The sequence below is a fragment of the Oncorhynchus gorbuscha genome, linkage group LG04 (assembly GCF_021184085.1).
Source record: "Oncorhynchus gorbuscha isolate QuinsamMale2020 ecotype Even-year linkage group LG04, OgorEven_v1.0, whole genome shotgun sequence".
In the NCBI taxonomy this organism is placed as follows: domain Eukaryota; kingdom Metazoa; phylum Chordata; class Actinopteri; order Salmoniformes; family Salmonidae; genus Oncorhynchus; species Oncorhynchus gorbuscha.
Genome location: NC_060176.1, coordinates 40,792,399 through 40,810,502, shown reverse-complemented (window position 1 = coordinate 40,810,502; position 18,104 = coordinate 40,792,399). Strand labels below are relative to the sequence as shown.

Sequence of the window (18,104 nt, the reverse complement as noted above, 5' to 3'; positions counted from 1 at the left end):
CTCAGGACCTCAGACTGGGGTTAAGGTTCACCTTCCAACAGGACAACAACCCTAAGCACACAGCCAAGGAAACGCAGGAGTGGCTTCGGGAAAAGTCTCTGAATGTCCTTGAGTGGCCCAGCCAGAGCCCGATCGAACATATCTGGAGAGACCTGAAAATAGCTGTAAAGTGATGCTCCTCATCCAACCTGAGAGCATGAGGATCTGCAGAGAAGAATGGAAGAAACTCCCCAAATACAGGTGTGCCAAGCTTGTAGCGTCATACCCAAGGAGGCTGCAATCGCTGCCAAAGGTGCTTCAGCAAAGTACTGGGTAAACAAAGTCACGTTGTCATTATGGGGTATTGTGTGTAGATTTAAAAACTATCTAATGTAACAAAATGTGGAAAAAAGTCAAGGGGTCTGAATACTTTCTGAACACACTAAGTGCTGGAATTAGTTGGCAGGGGTCTTTGATTTAATTAAGAGTGTTTTGACGTATTTCTAATACCTTTTCAGACATGATGGTAGATGTTGTCTAAGACCCCCTTTCCATCTGTTTGACCAGAAATAAAAGCTTTAGCTTATTCAAAATGTTTTGGGTGGAAAATGGTTGACAAACCATTATAATATATGTGTGTGAGAGATACAGTAGACTCTTAGCTTTCATTGACACCCAATATGACATGGTCATGGGTCCTTTTACTTGGAAATGACCAGAACAATCACAATGGGGATCAGTTGCCAAATATTCTAGAGCATTGCATATACATACCTTGAAGAACTGATATGATTCCTTACTCTATATTTCAGAGGCATGTTTGTTCTACATATAAACATACTTTATATATTCCAATTAAAATATCCCTTTTTCAAATCTAAAAAAGCCTATGATCAGAAATGAATAGTATTTAATCCATTTGTTGAGTTTGTGTAGGCCTAGAGTCCTACCATATGTTACCTTTTGTATGGAACGCGGTAACACCTGCGCATTAATATGTTTACATTGACAGCATATGACATCATCCACATCGGGATCAACTTTCATAAATGTGCGCACAACACGCAGACTTAAATATTAAAAGAGCTGTTCTTACCTGGCATGCATTCGCTCATAGCAACGAAGGTTGCAAAGACAGCAACCTGGGTTAGAAGCGTGGCGGCGGTTCTCGGTCGGTGATCGACACCTCTTCTCGGGGATGGCATACTGCAAAGCGCTCTTACAACTGATACAACTGAGCTGGAGATGGGGAGTCGGGGTTGATCATTCCCCCATCCCCTTAGAACAGAAAGAAGCTTTGGAAAGGTGCTCAGCTTTTGTAAATATGTAGTCAGAATGCGGAGTAGAAAAGGCGCTCAGTTGCAAGAACCAGATTCGGTAACAGAGCGCTGGTCAACGATTTTGTCTGCTATGTGTTTTGCGCAGGATCCCATTATGTCGCTTTATGTGCGACGGTTGAAGAAACGAGTGAGGGCAGGGCTGCTGTCTGTCACAGAGTTGCTGTAGTGTAGTGAAAGAGTTACGTAGATGTCGTCACGATGCGCGCCTAATCAGCTTTACGGTACGCACAGCCGCAAATACAAGCCACAGTACCGAAGCAGGTGCATTTTAATGGACTATAAAAAGCCCTTTGCTATTTTTTTTAAAGGATTCAAATAATCTGTATAAGGGCACACTGATGATTCATACATAATATGACATGACACCAAGGTTACATAATAAAAGGCTGAAATATCAATTAAGTCTGGAAAAGAGATACAAAACATTGTTTAATTATGTGGCTGAACAAATATCTCTTGAAATATTATCGTTTTTCCAGTGTTTGGTTTGTGGAAGATCAATACTTAATGTGGATTATACATATTATACATTTGTAGTAGGCCTATATTTTGTAGAGCAGGGGTATTCAACTCCTACCCTACGAGGTCCAGTCCAGAGCCTGCTAGTTCTGGTCTGATAATTGACGGCACCCACCTGGTGTCCCAGGTTTAAATCAGTCCCTAGTTAGAGGAAAAAACACACACAGTGGAACTGGCTTCCAGGTCCAGAAGTGAATGAGGGCTCTAGTCTGTACCCCTCAAACTCAAAGCCAGTTCCACTGCATTTTTTCATTGTTCCCCTCTAGTCAGTGACTGATTTAGACCTGTGACACAAGGTGTGTGCAATTAATTGTGCAATGAATTTTCAGGTAGAACAGAAAACCAGGAGGCTCTGGACCTTCTAGGTTAAGAGTTGTGTACTATACATTTGGTATTCCCAAGACAACATTTTTAAACCACAATTAATCTATGGCAGGCTACTACATTGTCCTATTCTGGAAGGTGCAACGATGCGAGGCGTAGTAGCAAGTCTTTCTTCAGACTAACTGTAGATTGTGCCCAGATGTAAATATGACAGTCAATGTGAATGCAAGACTAAATACTGCTCCACTTGAACCCAACAATCATTGATGGTCCATCCATTTTCAAAATTTGAGAGTAGTTAAAATATCTCCAGTCCCATTCCTGAGCTGTTTAACAAAAAAAAAAAAGTGTCAAGATGTCCACGTCATTTTTCAAATCCCAGACTGCCCCTTTAACAAACCTTTGCGTTCCAAAGGAAAAACATACAAACATATTGAATCAACAATGATTTATTATCAGTAACAGTCCTGTGTATAACATTGAGTAAAATACATCTAAAAGTACAGGCATCAAAAGGGATGCGGGACAAGGACGTAAATGCAGAGTGCAATACATAAGAAATACAAATAATTGAGGAGATGATATTATGTGTATCAATGAAGGCACTGAAGAGAAAGTAAAATATAAAAACGTGTCACAGCTGCTAAGACGAGCATCTGTGGAAAGACTACATGACGGTGAAAAGGGTCAAAAACGTATGGAGTCAACATAGCATTAAATACAGTATGTACAGATGCTTTCTCTGTTGGGAATAGCTCAATGTTTTAACTGAGGTATTCATGTCAATAAGAATTTGTCAAATATTAAAGACAACATATCAAATACCATTACTCGTTTGCCTTGCTTTCCATGTCTTGCGATAACAGAACAGTTAACACATCAATATGTTTGACGGATTGTCATTTCAATTTGAAATAGAAAATAAAAAGTACTTTGAATGAGATGTTTTCTAGTATTTCATAAAGGCACTGTTACTACAGAATTGCTTGCACAAATTGCTTGCTTCCCAGACACCTTTTCAACATATCTCAATAAATACACGTCAGAAGAATATTATTGGAGGTTGATACACAATTATAAAAGTATTGGAATTACTCTGATAGAAAAAGAGTTTCAAAAACTGACAGGAAACTTCAGAGTAGAGAGCAACTGTATGAAAGTGACAATGAAAGAACACCAATAAGATGACAACAATTGACATATATCAGTCATTGAACCCATTGGAATAAATACTCTGTGATTTTGAATTTAGCCATGGCTAGCTATACTGTAGCTTTGCTCATGTTGTCATGGTCCACTCTAAATACAATTGAACACAAACTAGATAAGTCAGACCCTTGACAGCTTTTGGATTCGGGGTAAAGCCAATTCAAGTGGTTGAGCAGTTGTGCAGATCATAGAGGACAAATCAATGATGATATTGAACGTTATATACCCCACCAAGAACACCTGAAGTGTGAGTTAATTTCATATTCACAGCACACCATAATATGGACACAACTGGGTCTTTCTATTGTGCTCCTCATTCACTACCCAGTGAATATATAGTAAAAAAAAAAGGACAATGGGGTGAGTCCCTAATCTGGTTCCAGATCAGTTTGTGGCCTTTCTAATTCCAAAGCTGCCATTGCCAAGCCATGTTTTTTTGTTTTGTTATGACAATGAGTGACCAGTGAGAGTTGGCATGAGCGCACAAACATCTGGCACTCAAGCCACAATGCACATGCTATCAACTGGAATGTGGACGTAATCTGTCAAAATATAGAAACAATAGGAAAACAACATATACAGGCATTGAAGTTGCACCTGAACCCCGATCAATGTACATACAGACTGATGATTTGGTAGAAGTGGATAATAATGGTGAAAAAAAGTAACTGTTTTTTAAGAGAATAATCTTGACAACGAAAACTAAGCGGTAAAATTATTGGCAAAACTACTGTATACAAACAATTTCCATTGATGAAATTGTCTATGCTATTGTGAGATTAATTGTGTATAATATCCTGGTCTTGGTAAAAAAAAACAAATTCCAAATTGATACCAGCATACAGCCCAAACAATGACTCATTCCACACTGGGGCCGTCTGCCTTCTCTGAGTCCTTCTTCTGCGCTGCTGCTCCCTCCTGGGCCACAGTCACTCCCTCTCCCCCTGCCTCAGGGATCACCTCTGCTGCCTCTGGCTCCTCTGTACTGGGGGCAGCCTTCTCCACCGCCTCACTGGTGGGAGACTGGAAGCCACAGTCGTCATGTGGAGGTGGAGGGGGCAGGGTGTTCAAATCCACCGTGGGTTGTGGATTTGCTCTCTGGACATTTGAAGTGCTCTCAGTGCTCTCCGACTCCTCTGGCATTGGTGCAGGGACGGGGACTTTCTCCAGGGCTGTTGTTGTGGCTGCAGGAATTTCTGTTTGTGTGGGTGCAGGCACTTGGAGCTCTGTGTCCAGGGCTGTTGGTATAGGGATCTCCTCTTGTGCTATGGGTGTTACTGCTACTGCTTCTATCTGCGTTGAGGGTAGGGAAGATACCGCCTCTGAACTAGGAGACGTATCCTCTTGGGTTAGAGATGCTGGTGCCGAAGCCTCTTCCGGAACTGTTTTCAGAGATTCCTTCTCTTTGCTTGAGGGTACACTTCTAACCTCCTGGCTTGAGGGGGACACTTCTGCTGCGGTCTCCTGTGAAACTGCAGCCACCTCCACGCCTGGCTCGCTGTCCTCTTCCTGCACAGCATTCTCTATCTCCTGTATGGCACTCTCGATGGCTGATGCTGTGTTCTCAGAGTCCTGTAAGGAGCTCTCAATCTCTAGGTACTTCTCCTCACGCTCAGCTTCCTGGGTCACACCCTCTGAGATTTTGGTCTGCACCTCTGGGGCCACACTCACGATCGTCACCGACTCTCCTCCTTTCAGGACGGACCCGTTCGATAGGGCAGGGGAAGGACTGTTCTCAGGCTGGACAGGAGGTGGAGGAGCTTTCCTCTTTTCTTTTGGAGTGGTTGCATTAACTTTGACTGGATCCTGGTGGATGATCTCTGGAGGCGATGGAGCGTCCTGATCCTCCCCCTCTCCCTCCCTCTCCTCAGGGATGCCATCCACACTGGGCACCTCGAGGCAGGACTCGTTGACCAGGATGGGGGAGCCGTCCAGCTGGATCATAGAGACCACCTGCTTCATCCTGCGCCTCCTATGGGCCTCCCCACTATCACCAGTCTCTTCCCCCTCTACCTCATCTTGTCCCTGTCCTTCCTCTGGTCCTGTCCCGTACTCCCCAGCCCAATCAATGGCAGGGTTGTCCCCCAGCAGGTGCAGGTTGGGGTCACTGCTGGTCAATACAATGCTGTCCCTGTACAGGTTGTGTCTCCTCTGGACTGCTGCCTCCTTCACAGCTACACAGGGAGGAAGAAAGAAAGGATAGAAAGAGAGAGAGAAAGGTCATTAAGACATTGTACACCGGAGGTCCGTTCCATTCAATTTCAGAAATTAATGACACCCACCATTTCAGATGGTTCTGAAATGGTGTCTGTAGTTGCATTATTTGTTTTAACATTATATATGTACTTCAATATTATTTTGTTGAAAGACATTTGGAATTCTGAGAAATTAAGCTAATTGATTGCACACAAATAGGCAATTTCAATTGACAGGATTCATATAATATGAATTAAATATAATGCCCAAACCCAGTTTTCATGGCCTCTGCATTTCTTATTGACCAAGCCAAAAAAAAGGGCCTTAATCAGAACGTTTGGACCCCCCCCTCCCCCACTTAAAACACAAGTGACCAGCAAAATTTATAAAAGTAACAGCATGAACAGCGGCATCCAGTGGGAAAAACCTGGTACTTTCACACTATTTTATGAGCAGAAATGCAAGCAACTTCAATGGCAAATGTCTGAACGGGGAGGGAAATAACTTCACAATATTCACTGAAAATGCATTACATAGTATGAATAAACAATAATCCAAGCCGCAGTGTGATACTACCTGTCAAATATAGATAACTGATACTGTATACTGGCCATCGGGATGGGCTTGGGGGGGGGGGGGGGGGTCCGGGGGAGACTTTTGACCATTTATTTGGATTTCTCATGTTGTATACATTATTAAGAAGTGGTTTGCACCAAACTGGAAGATGGGTAATATATTTATTGAATATAATATGAATCCTATCAATTAAAATGGCAAATATTTGCAACATTATATTTAATTTCTCAAAGGTTTCAAATAATATTTCAACAAAATAATGCTTATATTATCTGTTTCTAACTACAGAAACAATTTCAGAACAATCAGAGATGGAGGCTGTCAATCTTATTTCTTGTGCTTTTGAGGTGAAACGACTCAAGAGCGGTATCTCTTCTAACACATCAATTTTGCATATCACTAGAGCATGGAGTTTTTCCTAGTGAGGTCATTTGGTGACGAAGAACTCTGGGGCCTAAATATAGCCTGTGAGTACTCGTATTCCATACGCTGAATACACAAGACAGGGATCATCAACTAGATTCAGCACCGGGACGATCTTTTCTTGAGTGGATGGTCAAGGGGCCGGAACATAATTACAAACATTTTGCAAACTGCAAATTGACACACTTAGAAGCCCAACATATATAATGTTTGACTGAAACATAATTTTAAACCTTGCTTATTTGCATATGCTCACATATACTGAGTGTACCAAACATTAGAAACACCTTACTAATATTGAGTTGCACCTCTTTCGCCCTCAGAACAGCCTCAATTAAGCGTTTCACAGGGATGCTGGCCCAGGTTGAATCCAATGCTTCCCACAATTGTGTCAAGTTGGTTGGATGTCCTTTGGGTGGTGGACCATTTTTGATACACATGGGAAACCTTTGAGCGTGAAAAACCCAGCAGTGTCGCAGTTCATGACACATTCAAACCGGTGCGCCTGGCACCTACTACCATATACCCTGTTCAAAGGCACGTAAAGCTTTTGTCTTTCCCATTCACCCTCCGCATGGCACACATACACAATCCATGTCTCAATTGTCTCAAGGCTCAAAAATCCTTCTTTAATTGATCTCGTCCTCTTCATCTACACTGATTGAAGTGAATTTAACATCAATAAGGAATCATAGCTTTTACCTGGATTTACCTGGTCAGTTTGTCATGGAAAAAGCAGAAGTTCCTAATGTTTTATACACTCACTGGGTGCAGATTTGCTTGTGTTTCTATAGTATTTTATGTTGAACCCTATTTATGTTGAATAAATTTTTTGCTCAGAAAACTTGGAGGGCCAAATGAAATCACAGCCAGTTGGTTAACCCTGACATAAGGCATTGAAATATAAGATAATTATATGCCCGCGTCCCAAATGGCACCCTATTCCTCCTATTGATCAGGGCCCATAGTAATGCAATACAAAGGGAGTAATGGTGCCATTAAGGACAAAGCCACTGTTTCCATTGTGAGACTCACCCATCATGATGTCCTTCATGACAGAGTGCAGCACCACTTCCTCAAAGATGTTCTCCACCAGGATGAAACGAGAGAAGTCCTCAAAAATCAGCTCCTGGAAACGAGGCAGCTCCTGGACACAGCAGAGGAACAAGTATGAGAACAGAGGACCCATAAAAGGTGTCATACACACTCAGGAATACACTCAGGAGAGACATGCAGAGAAACAGTAAGTTAACAGTATGAGTAACAAAGGGAATGCTATTGCATGGAAGTTTAATGTCAGTTTCACACAATGTATGCATTTGACCCGTCCTAGACACACTGTCTAGCCGGCTACAGCTGCTAGACTTACAGATGCGATGGAGGGTGTGAGCAAGACTTACAGATGCGATGGAGGGCGTGAGCTGCTTCAGCATGTAAGGGATGAAGATCTGAAGAAGAGCCTCTCGGAAGAACCTCTTCCGGACTGTGCTGCTGTCATAGTCAAATTTCTGTGGACAGACAGGAGGGAAATAAAAGACAGGAGATGTTATGATTTTTTAAAGAACATTTATGTAGTATCAATCAGCTCAATCCTACATTTTCCAAGATGGAGTAGCAGCAATACGTGTTTGTTTTTGTCCCGAGTAAATATTCAGCTTTTTTCATCTTTCTGTATACATTTCAAACTCTTTTTCCATTTTAGAATTAAATACAGCTTCCTGCAACCCACCTCACCCAACGTGGTACAGATCTGCTATGTTTTAGACCTTATAACCAGAACCTCCATCAGAAGCTAGCCTTCAGAAGCTATCCAGCTAATTAGCTACTAGCTATTTAGTCATTGTTAGCCACTGCTAGCAGTCTTTACCTTTAGCACAGACACCAGCCGCTTTAGCCTGGATAGCCCGGATAATATCTACACAGCATGATATCAGCCCGAAGCATATCGGACTGCTTTTTTCCTCCAATACATCACCGAATTCCTACCACAAGCTCTGGACCATTACACTGGATCATCGCAGCTAGCTAGCTGCTACCAAGTGGCTATCGTGGCTAACGCCCTTTTCCAGAAGCAAGCACCAGTTAGCCTTGAGCTAGGCCCATTCCCCCAGCTAGCAAACGCAGTACCCCAACTACAATACCTCTCTTGCCAATTGGCCTGGACCCTTTGTCGACACGGAGCCCCTCCGATCCATCACGACTGGTCTGCTGACGTATTTCGGCCAATGCGCTCTCAACCGGCCTCTGCGTCGTTGATATTGGTGAGGACCCAGCTACTAGCCCCGGCCTGCTAGCTCTCTGAGCGCCGTGTCTCCCGCTCGCATGATGACTGCCGAGCGGCTCCCCTTTTCATGCTTTGCTGCTTATTGGACTCTATGATCACTCGGCTACACAGCTGATGCCAACTGGACTGTTCATTAACACAGTACTTCATTTTGTTTATCTGTCGGTGCCAGCCTCGAACTCAGGCCCTGTGTGTAGCCAACTGACCCTCTCTGCCCATTCATCGCCATTTACACGTTATTGTGGTCTTAGATTTTTACCCGTTGTTGTCTTAGCCCTCCCAATCAACACCTGTGATTGCTTTATGCCTCCCTCTAATGTCAATATGCCTTGTATACTGTTGTTTAGGGTAGTTCTCATTGTTTTAGTTTTACTGCGGAGCCTCTAGTCCCAGTCTTCATGCCTAGATTAGCTCCCTTGACCCACCCCCCACACATGCGGAGACCTCACCTAGCTTAACTGGCGCTCCCAGAGATGCAACCTCTCTCATAGTCACCCAATGCCTAGGTTTACCTCCACTGTATTCACACCCTACCATGCCCTTGTCTATGCATTATGCCCTGAATCTATCCTACCACGCCCAGAAGTTTGCTCATTTTACTCTCTGCTCGAACGCACTAGACGACCAGTTCTCATAGCCGTTAGCCGTAGCCTTATCCTTCTCTGGTGATGTAGAGGTTAACCCAGGCCCTGTGTGTCCCCAGGCAATCTCATTTGTTGACTTCTGTAACTGTATAAGCCTTGTGTTCATGCATGTAAACATCAGATTGCTATTCCCTAAGATTGCTTTAGCACACGCCGCCAACCCTGATGTCCTTGCAGTGTCTGAATCCTGGCTTAGAAAGAAATTCAGAAATTTCCATCCCCTATTACAACATTTTCCGTCAAGATAGAACTGCTAAAGGAGTTTGAGTTGCAATCTATTGTAGAGATATCCTTCAGAGTTCTGTCATACTATCCAGGTCTATGCCCAAACAGTTCGAGTTACTACTTTTAAAAATGAATCTCTCCAAATAAGTCTCTCACTGTTACCGCTTGTTATAGACCCCCCCACAGCTCCCAGCTGTGCCCTGGACTCTATATGTGAATTGATCGCCCCGCATCGATCGTCAGAGTTCGTACTGTTAGGTGACTTAAACTGGGATATGCTTAACACCCCGGCCGTCCTACAATCTAAGATAGATGCCCTCAACCTCACAAATTATCAAGGAACCTACCAGGTACAACCCCAAATCCGTAAACATGGGCACCCTCATAGATATCATCCTGACCAAACCTGCCCTCCAAATACACCCCTGCTGTTTTCAACCAGGATCTCAGCGAACACGGCCTCATCGCCTGCGTCCGTTATGGGTCCGCGGTCAAACGACCACCCCTCACCACCCCTGTCAAACGCTCCCTAAAACACACAGGCCTTTCAAATCGACCTGGCCCAGGTATCCTGGAAGGATATTGACCTCATCCCGTCAGTAGAGGACGCCTGGTTGTTCTTCAAAAGTGCCTTCCTCACCATCTTAAATAAGCATGCCCCTTTCAAAAAATATAGATCTAAGAACAGATATAGCCCGTGGTTCACTCCAGACTTGGACTGTCCTTGCACACTGCACAAGCTTCGAATAGTCCCCTTGATATGAAACTTTTCAGGGAAGTCAGGAACCATCATACACAGTCAGTTAGGAAAGCAAAGGCTAGCTTTTTCAAGCTGAAATTTGCATCCTGCAGCACTAATTCCCAAAGGTTTTGGGACACTAAAGTCCATGGAGAATAAGAGCACCTCCTCCCAGCTGCCCCCTGCACTGAGGCTAGGAAACACTCACCACCGATAAATCCACAATAATAGAACATTTCGTTAAGCATTTCTCTACGACTGGCCACGCTTTCCACCTGGCTACCCCTACCCTCTCCTTCTAAAACTTTCTAAAATTATCCACCACCATTGTCGCAACCCCTATTACTAGTCTGTTCAACCTCTCTTTCATATCGTCTGAGATTCCTAAAGATTGGAAAGCGGTCGCGGTCATCCCCCTCTTCAAAGGGGGAAACACTCTAGAACCAAACTGTTACAGACCTATATCCTTCCTGCCCTGCCTTTCTAAATTATTCGAAAGCCAAGTGAACAAACAGGTCACAGACCATTTTGAATCCCACCGTACCTTCTTCGCTATGCAATCCGGGTTTCCGAGCTGGTCACGGGTGCACCTCAAGCCACGCTCAAGGTCCTAAATGATATCATAACTGCCATTGATTTTAAAAAACAGTACTGTCCAGCCGTTTTCATCGACCTGGCCAAGGCTTTCAACTGTATCGGCAGACGACACCATTTTGTATACATCTGGCCCTTCCTTGGACACTGTGTTAACAAACCTCCAAACGAGCTTCAATGCCAAACACTCCTTCCGGGGCCTCCAACTGCTCTTAAACGCTTGTAAAACTAAATGCATGCTCTTCAACCGATTGCTGCCCGAACCTTCCTGCCCGCCTAGCATCACTACTCTGGACTGTTCGGACTTAAAATATGTGGACAACTTTAAATACCTAAATGTCTGGCTAGACTGTAAACTCTCCTTCCAGACTCATATTAAGCATCTCCAATCGGGGCGGCAGGGTAGCCTAGTGGTTAGAGCGTTGGACTAGTAACCAGAAGGCTGCAAGTTCAAACCCCCGAGCTGACAAGGTACAAATCTGTCGTTCTGCCCCTGAACAGGCAGTTAACCCACTGTTCCTAGGTAGTCATTGAAAATAAGAATTTGTTCTTAACTGACTTGCCTGGTTCAATAAAGGTCAAATAAAAAAATCCAAAATTAAATCTAGAATCGGCTTCCTATTTCGCAACAAAGCCTCCTTCACTCATGCTGCTAAACATACCCTCGTAAAACTTACTATCCTGCCGATCCTTGACTTTGGCGATGTCATTTAGAAAATAGCCTCCAACTCTACTCAGCAAACTGGATGCAGCCTATCACAGTGCCAACCGTTTTATCACCAAAGCCTCATATACTGTATGCGACCTGTATGCTTTCATTGGCTGGTCCTCGCTACATATTAGCCACCAAACCCACTGGCTCCAGGTCATCTATAAGTCTTTGCTAGGTAAAGCTCCGCCTTACTCAGCTCAATGGTCACCATAGCAACACCCACCCGTAGCACTCGCTCCAGCAGGTATATTTCACTGGTCATCCCCAAAGCCAACACCTCCTTTGGCAGCCTTTCCTTCCAGTTCTCTGCTGCCAATGACTGGAACGAATTGCAAAAATCACTGAAGTTGGAGACTTATATCTCCCTCACTAACTTCAAGCATCGGCTGTCAGGGCAGCTTACCGATCGGTGTAGCTGTCCACAGCCCATCTGTAAATAGCCCATCCAACCTACTACCTATCTCATCTCCATTGTTGTTTTGTTTTTTTTCTGCTCTTTTGCACAGCAGTATATCTACTTGCACATCCTCATCTGCACATTATCACTCCAGTGTTAATTGCTAAATTGTAATTACTTCGCCACTATGGCCTATTTATTGGCTTACCTCCTTAATTTGCACACACTGTATACATATTTTATATTGTGTTATTGACTGTAAGTTTGTTTATCCCATTTGTAACTCGGTGTTGTTTTTGTCGCACTGCTTTGATTTATCTTGGCCAGGTCACAGTTGTAAATGAGAACTTGTTCTCAACTGGCCTACCTGGTTAAATAAAATTTATAAAAATACAATGTTATCCATCCATGTGCCTTGCAAGCCATATATGACATTTTTGTGTGCTTATCTAGATTCACTGGTTTTACACCAACTAAACTTTTTTTGGGGGGAGAGCGCAATGGTCTTGAGTAGTCATCGTGCCCATGTCATGGTGTGCACTGGGCCAACAGCCATCCCTTTCCTGTCTGCCTTACCTTGATGACCCGGTCCTGGCAGCGCTGGATGTTCTTACAGAGACCCTCTGACCCCTGGTCCTCCAGACTCTGGTGAAGGATCTGCTCAAAGGTGTACACCGCATCGTCCATTTGCTGCACAGATAAAGGTTTGTTTATCAGTTTACATTTGAGTCATTTAGCAAACGCTGTTATCCAGAGTGACTTACAGTCAGTGCATTCAACTAAGCTTAGTAGTGGACAAACAACCACAAATCACAGTCATTGCAAGTAAACCTATCTTTAAAATGGTCTATACTCTACCAGACAGAAAGAGAACGCAGAGAAATCGGTTTATAAAATGGATCATCATGTGGGCATGTTGGTAACTCAATAAACTGGTGAACTCCGCTAAAGCAGTCATCCGACAGTGTATAGATAAAGTCCATGATTTGCCTGTTTGCTGAAATCACAAAATGCCAAGCCAAGAACAAAACATTCCATCAGTTTTCATATATTCACCACAAGGGGGCACCATCTTCCCAACAATTCCTTTTAAAGTGTAGCATAACAAAATAGGATTGCTTTCTATATACTAGTTGAATCCTGTCCAATAAAACCCTTCCCTCCCTCCATTCTAAACTAATCACACTCCGAACCCTGAGGGTAGATCTTTGCTATTGTATATCTGAACTATAAACAGAATCTTGGATGCAAAGCAAAGTTCAATTGTTGAACTCTCGGAGACCTTAGCCCCTGTCTGAGAGGTCTCACCCCCAGCAGCTTCTAGCCACTACAAAGAGGACAGCCTATGTGATTCACAGTGGGGGACAGAGTGGTGAATACTTGGCTCTAGGATATCTCTCCAACAACCAACAGCCTGTCAACAGAGACCAGCCAGCCAATGACAGTAAACCACCACTCACTAACCAGAATGTGCTTGTTCCCCAACCAAAACAGCACAACCAACAACCACAAAATAGACCTGCAGGCCACATCCTTTCAGAACTCATACACCAGCCAGGAACTCAAATGGAGACATTTCAGCAATTATTTAATTAGTACCTCACCATACTCATACCCCATATGTCAGTTTAGTGATTAACTGTCCACATCATCAGTAAGAGGTTGCGTCACGTTTTGCAGAATAATAAAGTGTAGGAGGGTGTAGTTTACATTTGCATTTGGATCACATTCAATTAAGCTAGGCACGACAACCTATCACTGTCATTGCAAGTACAACGGTCATCCTCAATCAGTGCTAGTTAAGTTGTACCTCTCTCATGAGGATCTGTGCCCTCTGGACGAACACGGAGGGGCTGGAGACGTCGAACCTCTGCTGCAAGCCATCCAGACTCAGGTCCTCTACTTTCTCATAGCAGCTCTGCATCTTCACCGGGTGGAAAGCCAGCATAGAGATCTTCTCCATGTGCTGACGAGAGCGGGAGAGAAGGAAGAGTGAGGCTGGGTTGACAGAATTAACACATAAACCATAGAGACCAGGCTTGGATGATATACGTCTTTCAATTCACTCATCAATTTGTATGCTACACTTCAGATATCACCGAAAATGGGTGGAATAAAAGCATGCAGCTAAACTGTTATGCTGGATCATTAGACTGACACCCATATAAATGAATAACAACGTTCTCACCTCTGCCAGTTTTTCCTTGGTGCTGTTGTTCACTGTGTTCTTGCTCATGTCCACCAGCTCTCTGAAGAACACGTCCCTGACCTCAGAGAAGCCTCGACTGGTGGGCTCCATCAGGGCCTCCAGGATAGAGCTGATGTAGGGCTGGATACTCACCTTCAGCAGCTTCTCTGCCTTAGGCAGCGCCACCGCTGTGAGGAAACACAACGAGAGAGAGAGAGAGGATGTCAACACACAGACTAGTCTACATAAACTGGCAGAGGTTCCACTGTGACTCATTGTGCAACACATGCTTTTCTCAAGATATGATTCGGCCAAAGGAATTCAGTTCCTCTCCATATAAGACTGTTATTGCGACAGACTAAGTCCCCCATGTAACTGTTGATGGAATGCTGCTATTCTTCCTGACTTCAACTCAATGGACGCAGGCTGTCAACATAGCACAAAACTGTCTGTGGCTGTGACAATCACCTGTCCAACTGTTGGCAAATATTTGTCACACCACTGGCAAAGAGCCCAGAATGACACACAGGCCAGACATGTACTGTAGGTATTCAGAGTATGAACTAGAATCTACCATTGTACTGCAACTACTGGTATTTACCTACTGTTGGTTCCAAGTTGACATGGCTTGGGCACAGATCTAGGATCTGCTTACTCCCCCAAAATCCATTACTGGGTGGACTGTAAAACTGACGTTGGGTTAATGTCTGGGACTAGGGCTCAACTTCATCTTACTGTGGAGGGCTCAAACCTTTTAAATATATTTATTGTGGTATATTTATTGATTTTATGAAGAGGAGACATGAAAGGTGGAAAAGTTGGCAAGTCAGAAGTGCAATGGTGTGGAATCCAACTCATGCCGACTCTAGTGTGCATGAGCTGGGTTCTGCAGCTCTAACAGGTGGACCACACAGGTCACTGAGGGTTCACCTTTGATTTTGTTGCTGACGTGCTCCTTGGAGGTGATGATCTGATCCATGTCTGTGCGTATGGAGGCCTCTAGAAGGGGGCGTCCAGCCTCACAGCTCTGCACCACAGACTCATACTGGGCCTGGGCCTGCCTCACCACCAGACCATAAACAGCATCGCAGATCTGCATGGGGACACACAGAGGATTGTTATGTCTGCATCTTGTATTGAGAAAAGCCACTGGGCCGAAACGTTGACCAAAGTGCCATATTATCCACCTTTGTGAACATGGAATACAAAGATGTAGATCACCAGTATTCTTGCATCCCAACATGACATGGATTCATGTACAAACAGGGAACTCAGAAGCTGGTTAAGGAGAAGACATTTTCCCTATTATTATAAAGGGGTATTTGGTCAGTTGTGTGAGATAGGACTTACCAGCATCCAGTTCCTCTGCCTTTCGTGCATTTTGCCTTTCAGTCCCGGGGTGATGAGATCCCTGACCTCAGGGAGAAGTGTCTCCATCGCCAGGTTGGCCAGAATCTACAGGGATGGTAGTGGGTTGAAGATCAGATGACAACAATAAGTGTGGTGACGCTGTGCTGTTTGAGATGCTAGACACATTTCCCAAAAAGAGACGCAAAGTGATTCATGAACTACCGAGACCAATACAGCCATACTTCCAGAGTGATACAATTCTTATGACATACTAAGGTCATACCAGCTCACCCTCTACCCACCTCTGGGCAGTGGGGCTAATCTATGGCCTCGGGGCAAAGTATTTATTTATACATGGGACGTGGTTCATTGAAGGTCCTATTCATGCTTTGTATCTGCAGGAGGGCATCCTCCAAAAGTCTGTATACTAGTCTACTGTACTTTTCCCTATCAGGTGTGGTCGGCACTCTACACTGCAGATATGTCAGAGCTATCGAAACCTGAGAACTGGTTTTTCTAGCCTGATTGCTCTAGATCAGTGGTATTAAACTCTTACCCTATGAGGTCCGCAGCCTGCTGGTTTTCAGTGTACCTGATAATTAATTGCACCCACCTGGTGTCCCCAGGTCTAAAATAAGTAGAACTGGCTTTGAGGTCCAGAGTTGAATATAAGGGGCCCAACACATTCATCACAACATATTTATCATGACTATCTTCTATTGTACTTATTTGGCCTTGAAGTCAAGAGCTTTGGGCTAGGCTGCATTGGATGCGAGTTACTGATCTTGATGATATGGGACAGAGGAATGTGTAGGAGTAGAGTTGGCAATGCTGCCAGAGAATCTCGGTTCTACCATTCTGGTGTATTTCAACTTGAAACAGAAAGATGAGTGCTGGTCTTATCTGTAGGTGTCTCATTGGTGGTGTGTCACAGTAGGGCACGATGAATGACAACCACTGTTTGGTTATTGTAAAAATGTTAGCCAAGGAGTGCACAGATGTGCACAGATTGCAAGTTATGTAGCAAGTTAAGTTGACAATGCCTGCCATGGACATTTCCCAGTTGCTTTGAATGTTCAAAATCATAGTGTAAGAACACTTTTAAATGCCTCAAATGTGTCAGTTTTGTCTAGCAACAACAGCCAACTAGCTAGCTAGGTAGCCATTTAACTTTCTAGCACATTCACTAATTTATTTGTAAACAGTTAGCTAGTTAGCTACCATGTTCTTGTCAAACTATCAACAGAGTAGCTAGCAAAAAAACAAAATATGCCAAATCAGTCTAAAAACCACTTGAGGGCAAATAATAGGAATCAGATTTGTATCAGATTTCAAACCACTTATAAAGGTGGTTTGAAATGTGGTTTGAAATATCCGATTCCACATGGCTTTTGGTTGTCGATTCAGATTCTAATCTATATACATTTTTGGGGGGATTTGAGTCACTTTAAACTGACCAATGTGAACAAGGCTTTACTGACACAAAAGGTTAGATGTTCTGTCGGGTGTTTGACACCTCAGTGACACGTTGATATGGTATAATAACAGTATCACAGTGCACTGCTGACAGAAAAAAAAATATAATAATAATAATAATAATAATAATACTTTTCACATTTATTGGGTCATTCCACAAAATGAGTCCCTTTGATATTTTAAATAGAAATTGTGCGTCAACATTACATTTTAAAAGCTTGTTATATTAAAGGGCACTTCATTTAATAGAACATTGAACATTCAATAAATCATATTTTTATTGAATGATTTTGGGCATGTCCCTCTGTGCACTGACTTCTAGGAATATTTAAACCCACTTGACACCAGAATGTTTAAGCATTTTCATCAGTGTAAAGCCATAGTTATTTTGTTTGTTTGTTTTGACAAAGTCATTTCTGAAAATCATTATATTTCATATTTTCAGGAAGAAAATGTCCCACATTTTAAGGTCAACCCTGTTTACGTGAACTGAACTCCCATTTTAACATTGTGAAACTATTCCTTTAAAAATAAAAAAAAGCTCATTCTACTCTTTTTGTCCATTTTCTGGTGTGTCGTGGTGGGAAACTGAGTGGGTCAAGCGTAACACGTCAACCCTGTTACCCACAGATAGACAGGCTAGAATTATTTGACCAATAAATAGTTTTTTTGGTGGAGCTCGCATTCAATTGTCCGTTCGTGTTGCACACAACAACCTTCCATTTCCCCTGTCACAGGGGGGTTAATGGCTGACTTAAGATGAAATCGTCAACTCTGTTACTTTATTTGGCACTTACTATAGTAGTTTTTTTATTGAACAACTTGAGATTGAAAAACATGTTTTTTAATAAGTTGAACATGTGCTCTTCATGACAATGTTAAAATGATGGAGAAAGAGGAGGAAGGGAAGCGCTACTAAGGTACACAAT

The 18,104-nt window shown here is 43.3% G+C and overlaps 2 protein-coding genes across 2 annotated transcripts in view; both read right to left on the bottom strand.

The window, feature by feature from the left end:
• The window catches only part of LOC124034067 (neural proliferation differentiation and control protein 1-like), a 55,590-nt gene extending 54,107 nt beyond the window's left edge, over positions 1–1,483 (bottom strand). The window contains exon 1 of the mRNA XM_046346783.1: positions 1,076–1,483. Coding sequence (XP_046202739.1) covers positions 1,076–1,184 — 109 coding nt within the window. The 5' untranslated portion in view covers positions 1,185–1,483. The remainder of the gene's footprint in view (positions 1–1,075) is intronic.
• Positions 1,484–2,595: 1,112 nt separating this feature from the next.
• The window catches only part of LOC124034066 (protein Niban 2-like), a 56,227-nt gene continuing 40,718 nt past the window's right edge, over positions 2,596–18,104 (bottom strand). The window contains exons 7-14 of the mRNA XM_046346782.1: positions 15,700–15,804; positions 15,280–15,442; positions 14,350–14,537; positions 13,972–14,127; positions 12,738–12,851; positions 7,967–8,074; positions 7,602–7,713; positions 2,596–5,545 (exon numbers count right to left, since the gene is read on the bottom strand). Of these exons, the coding sequence (XP_046202738.1) occupies positions 4,230–5,545; positions 7,602–7,713; positions 7,967–8,074; positions 12,738–12,851; positions 13,972–14,127; positions 14,350–14,537; positions 15,280–15,442; positions 15,700–15,804 (2,262 nt within the window). The 3' untranslated portion in view covers positions 2,596–4,229. The remainder of the gene's footprint in view (positions 5,546–7,601; positions 7,714–7,966; positions 8,075–12,737; positions 12,852–13,971; positions 14,128–14,349; positions 14,538–15,279; positions 15,443–15,699; positions 15,805–18,104) is intronic.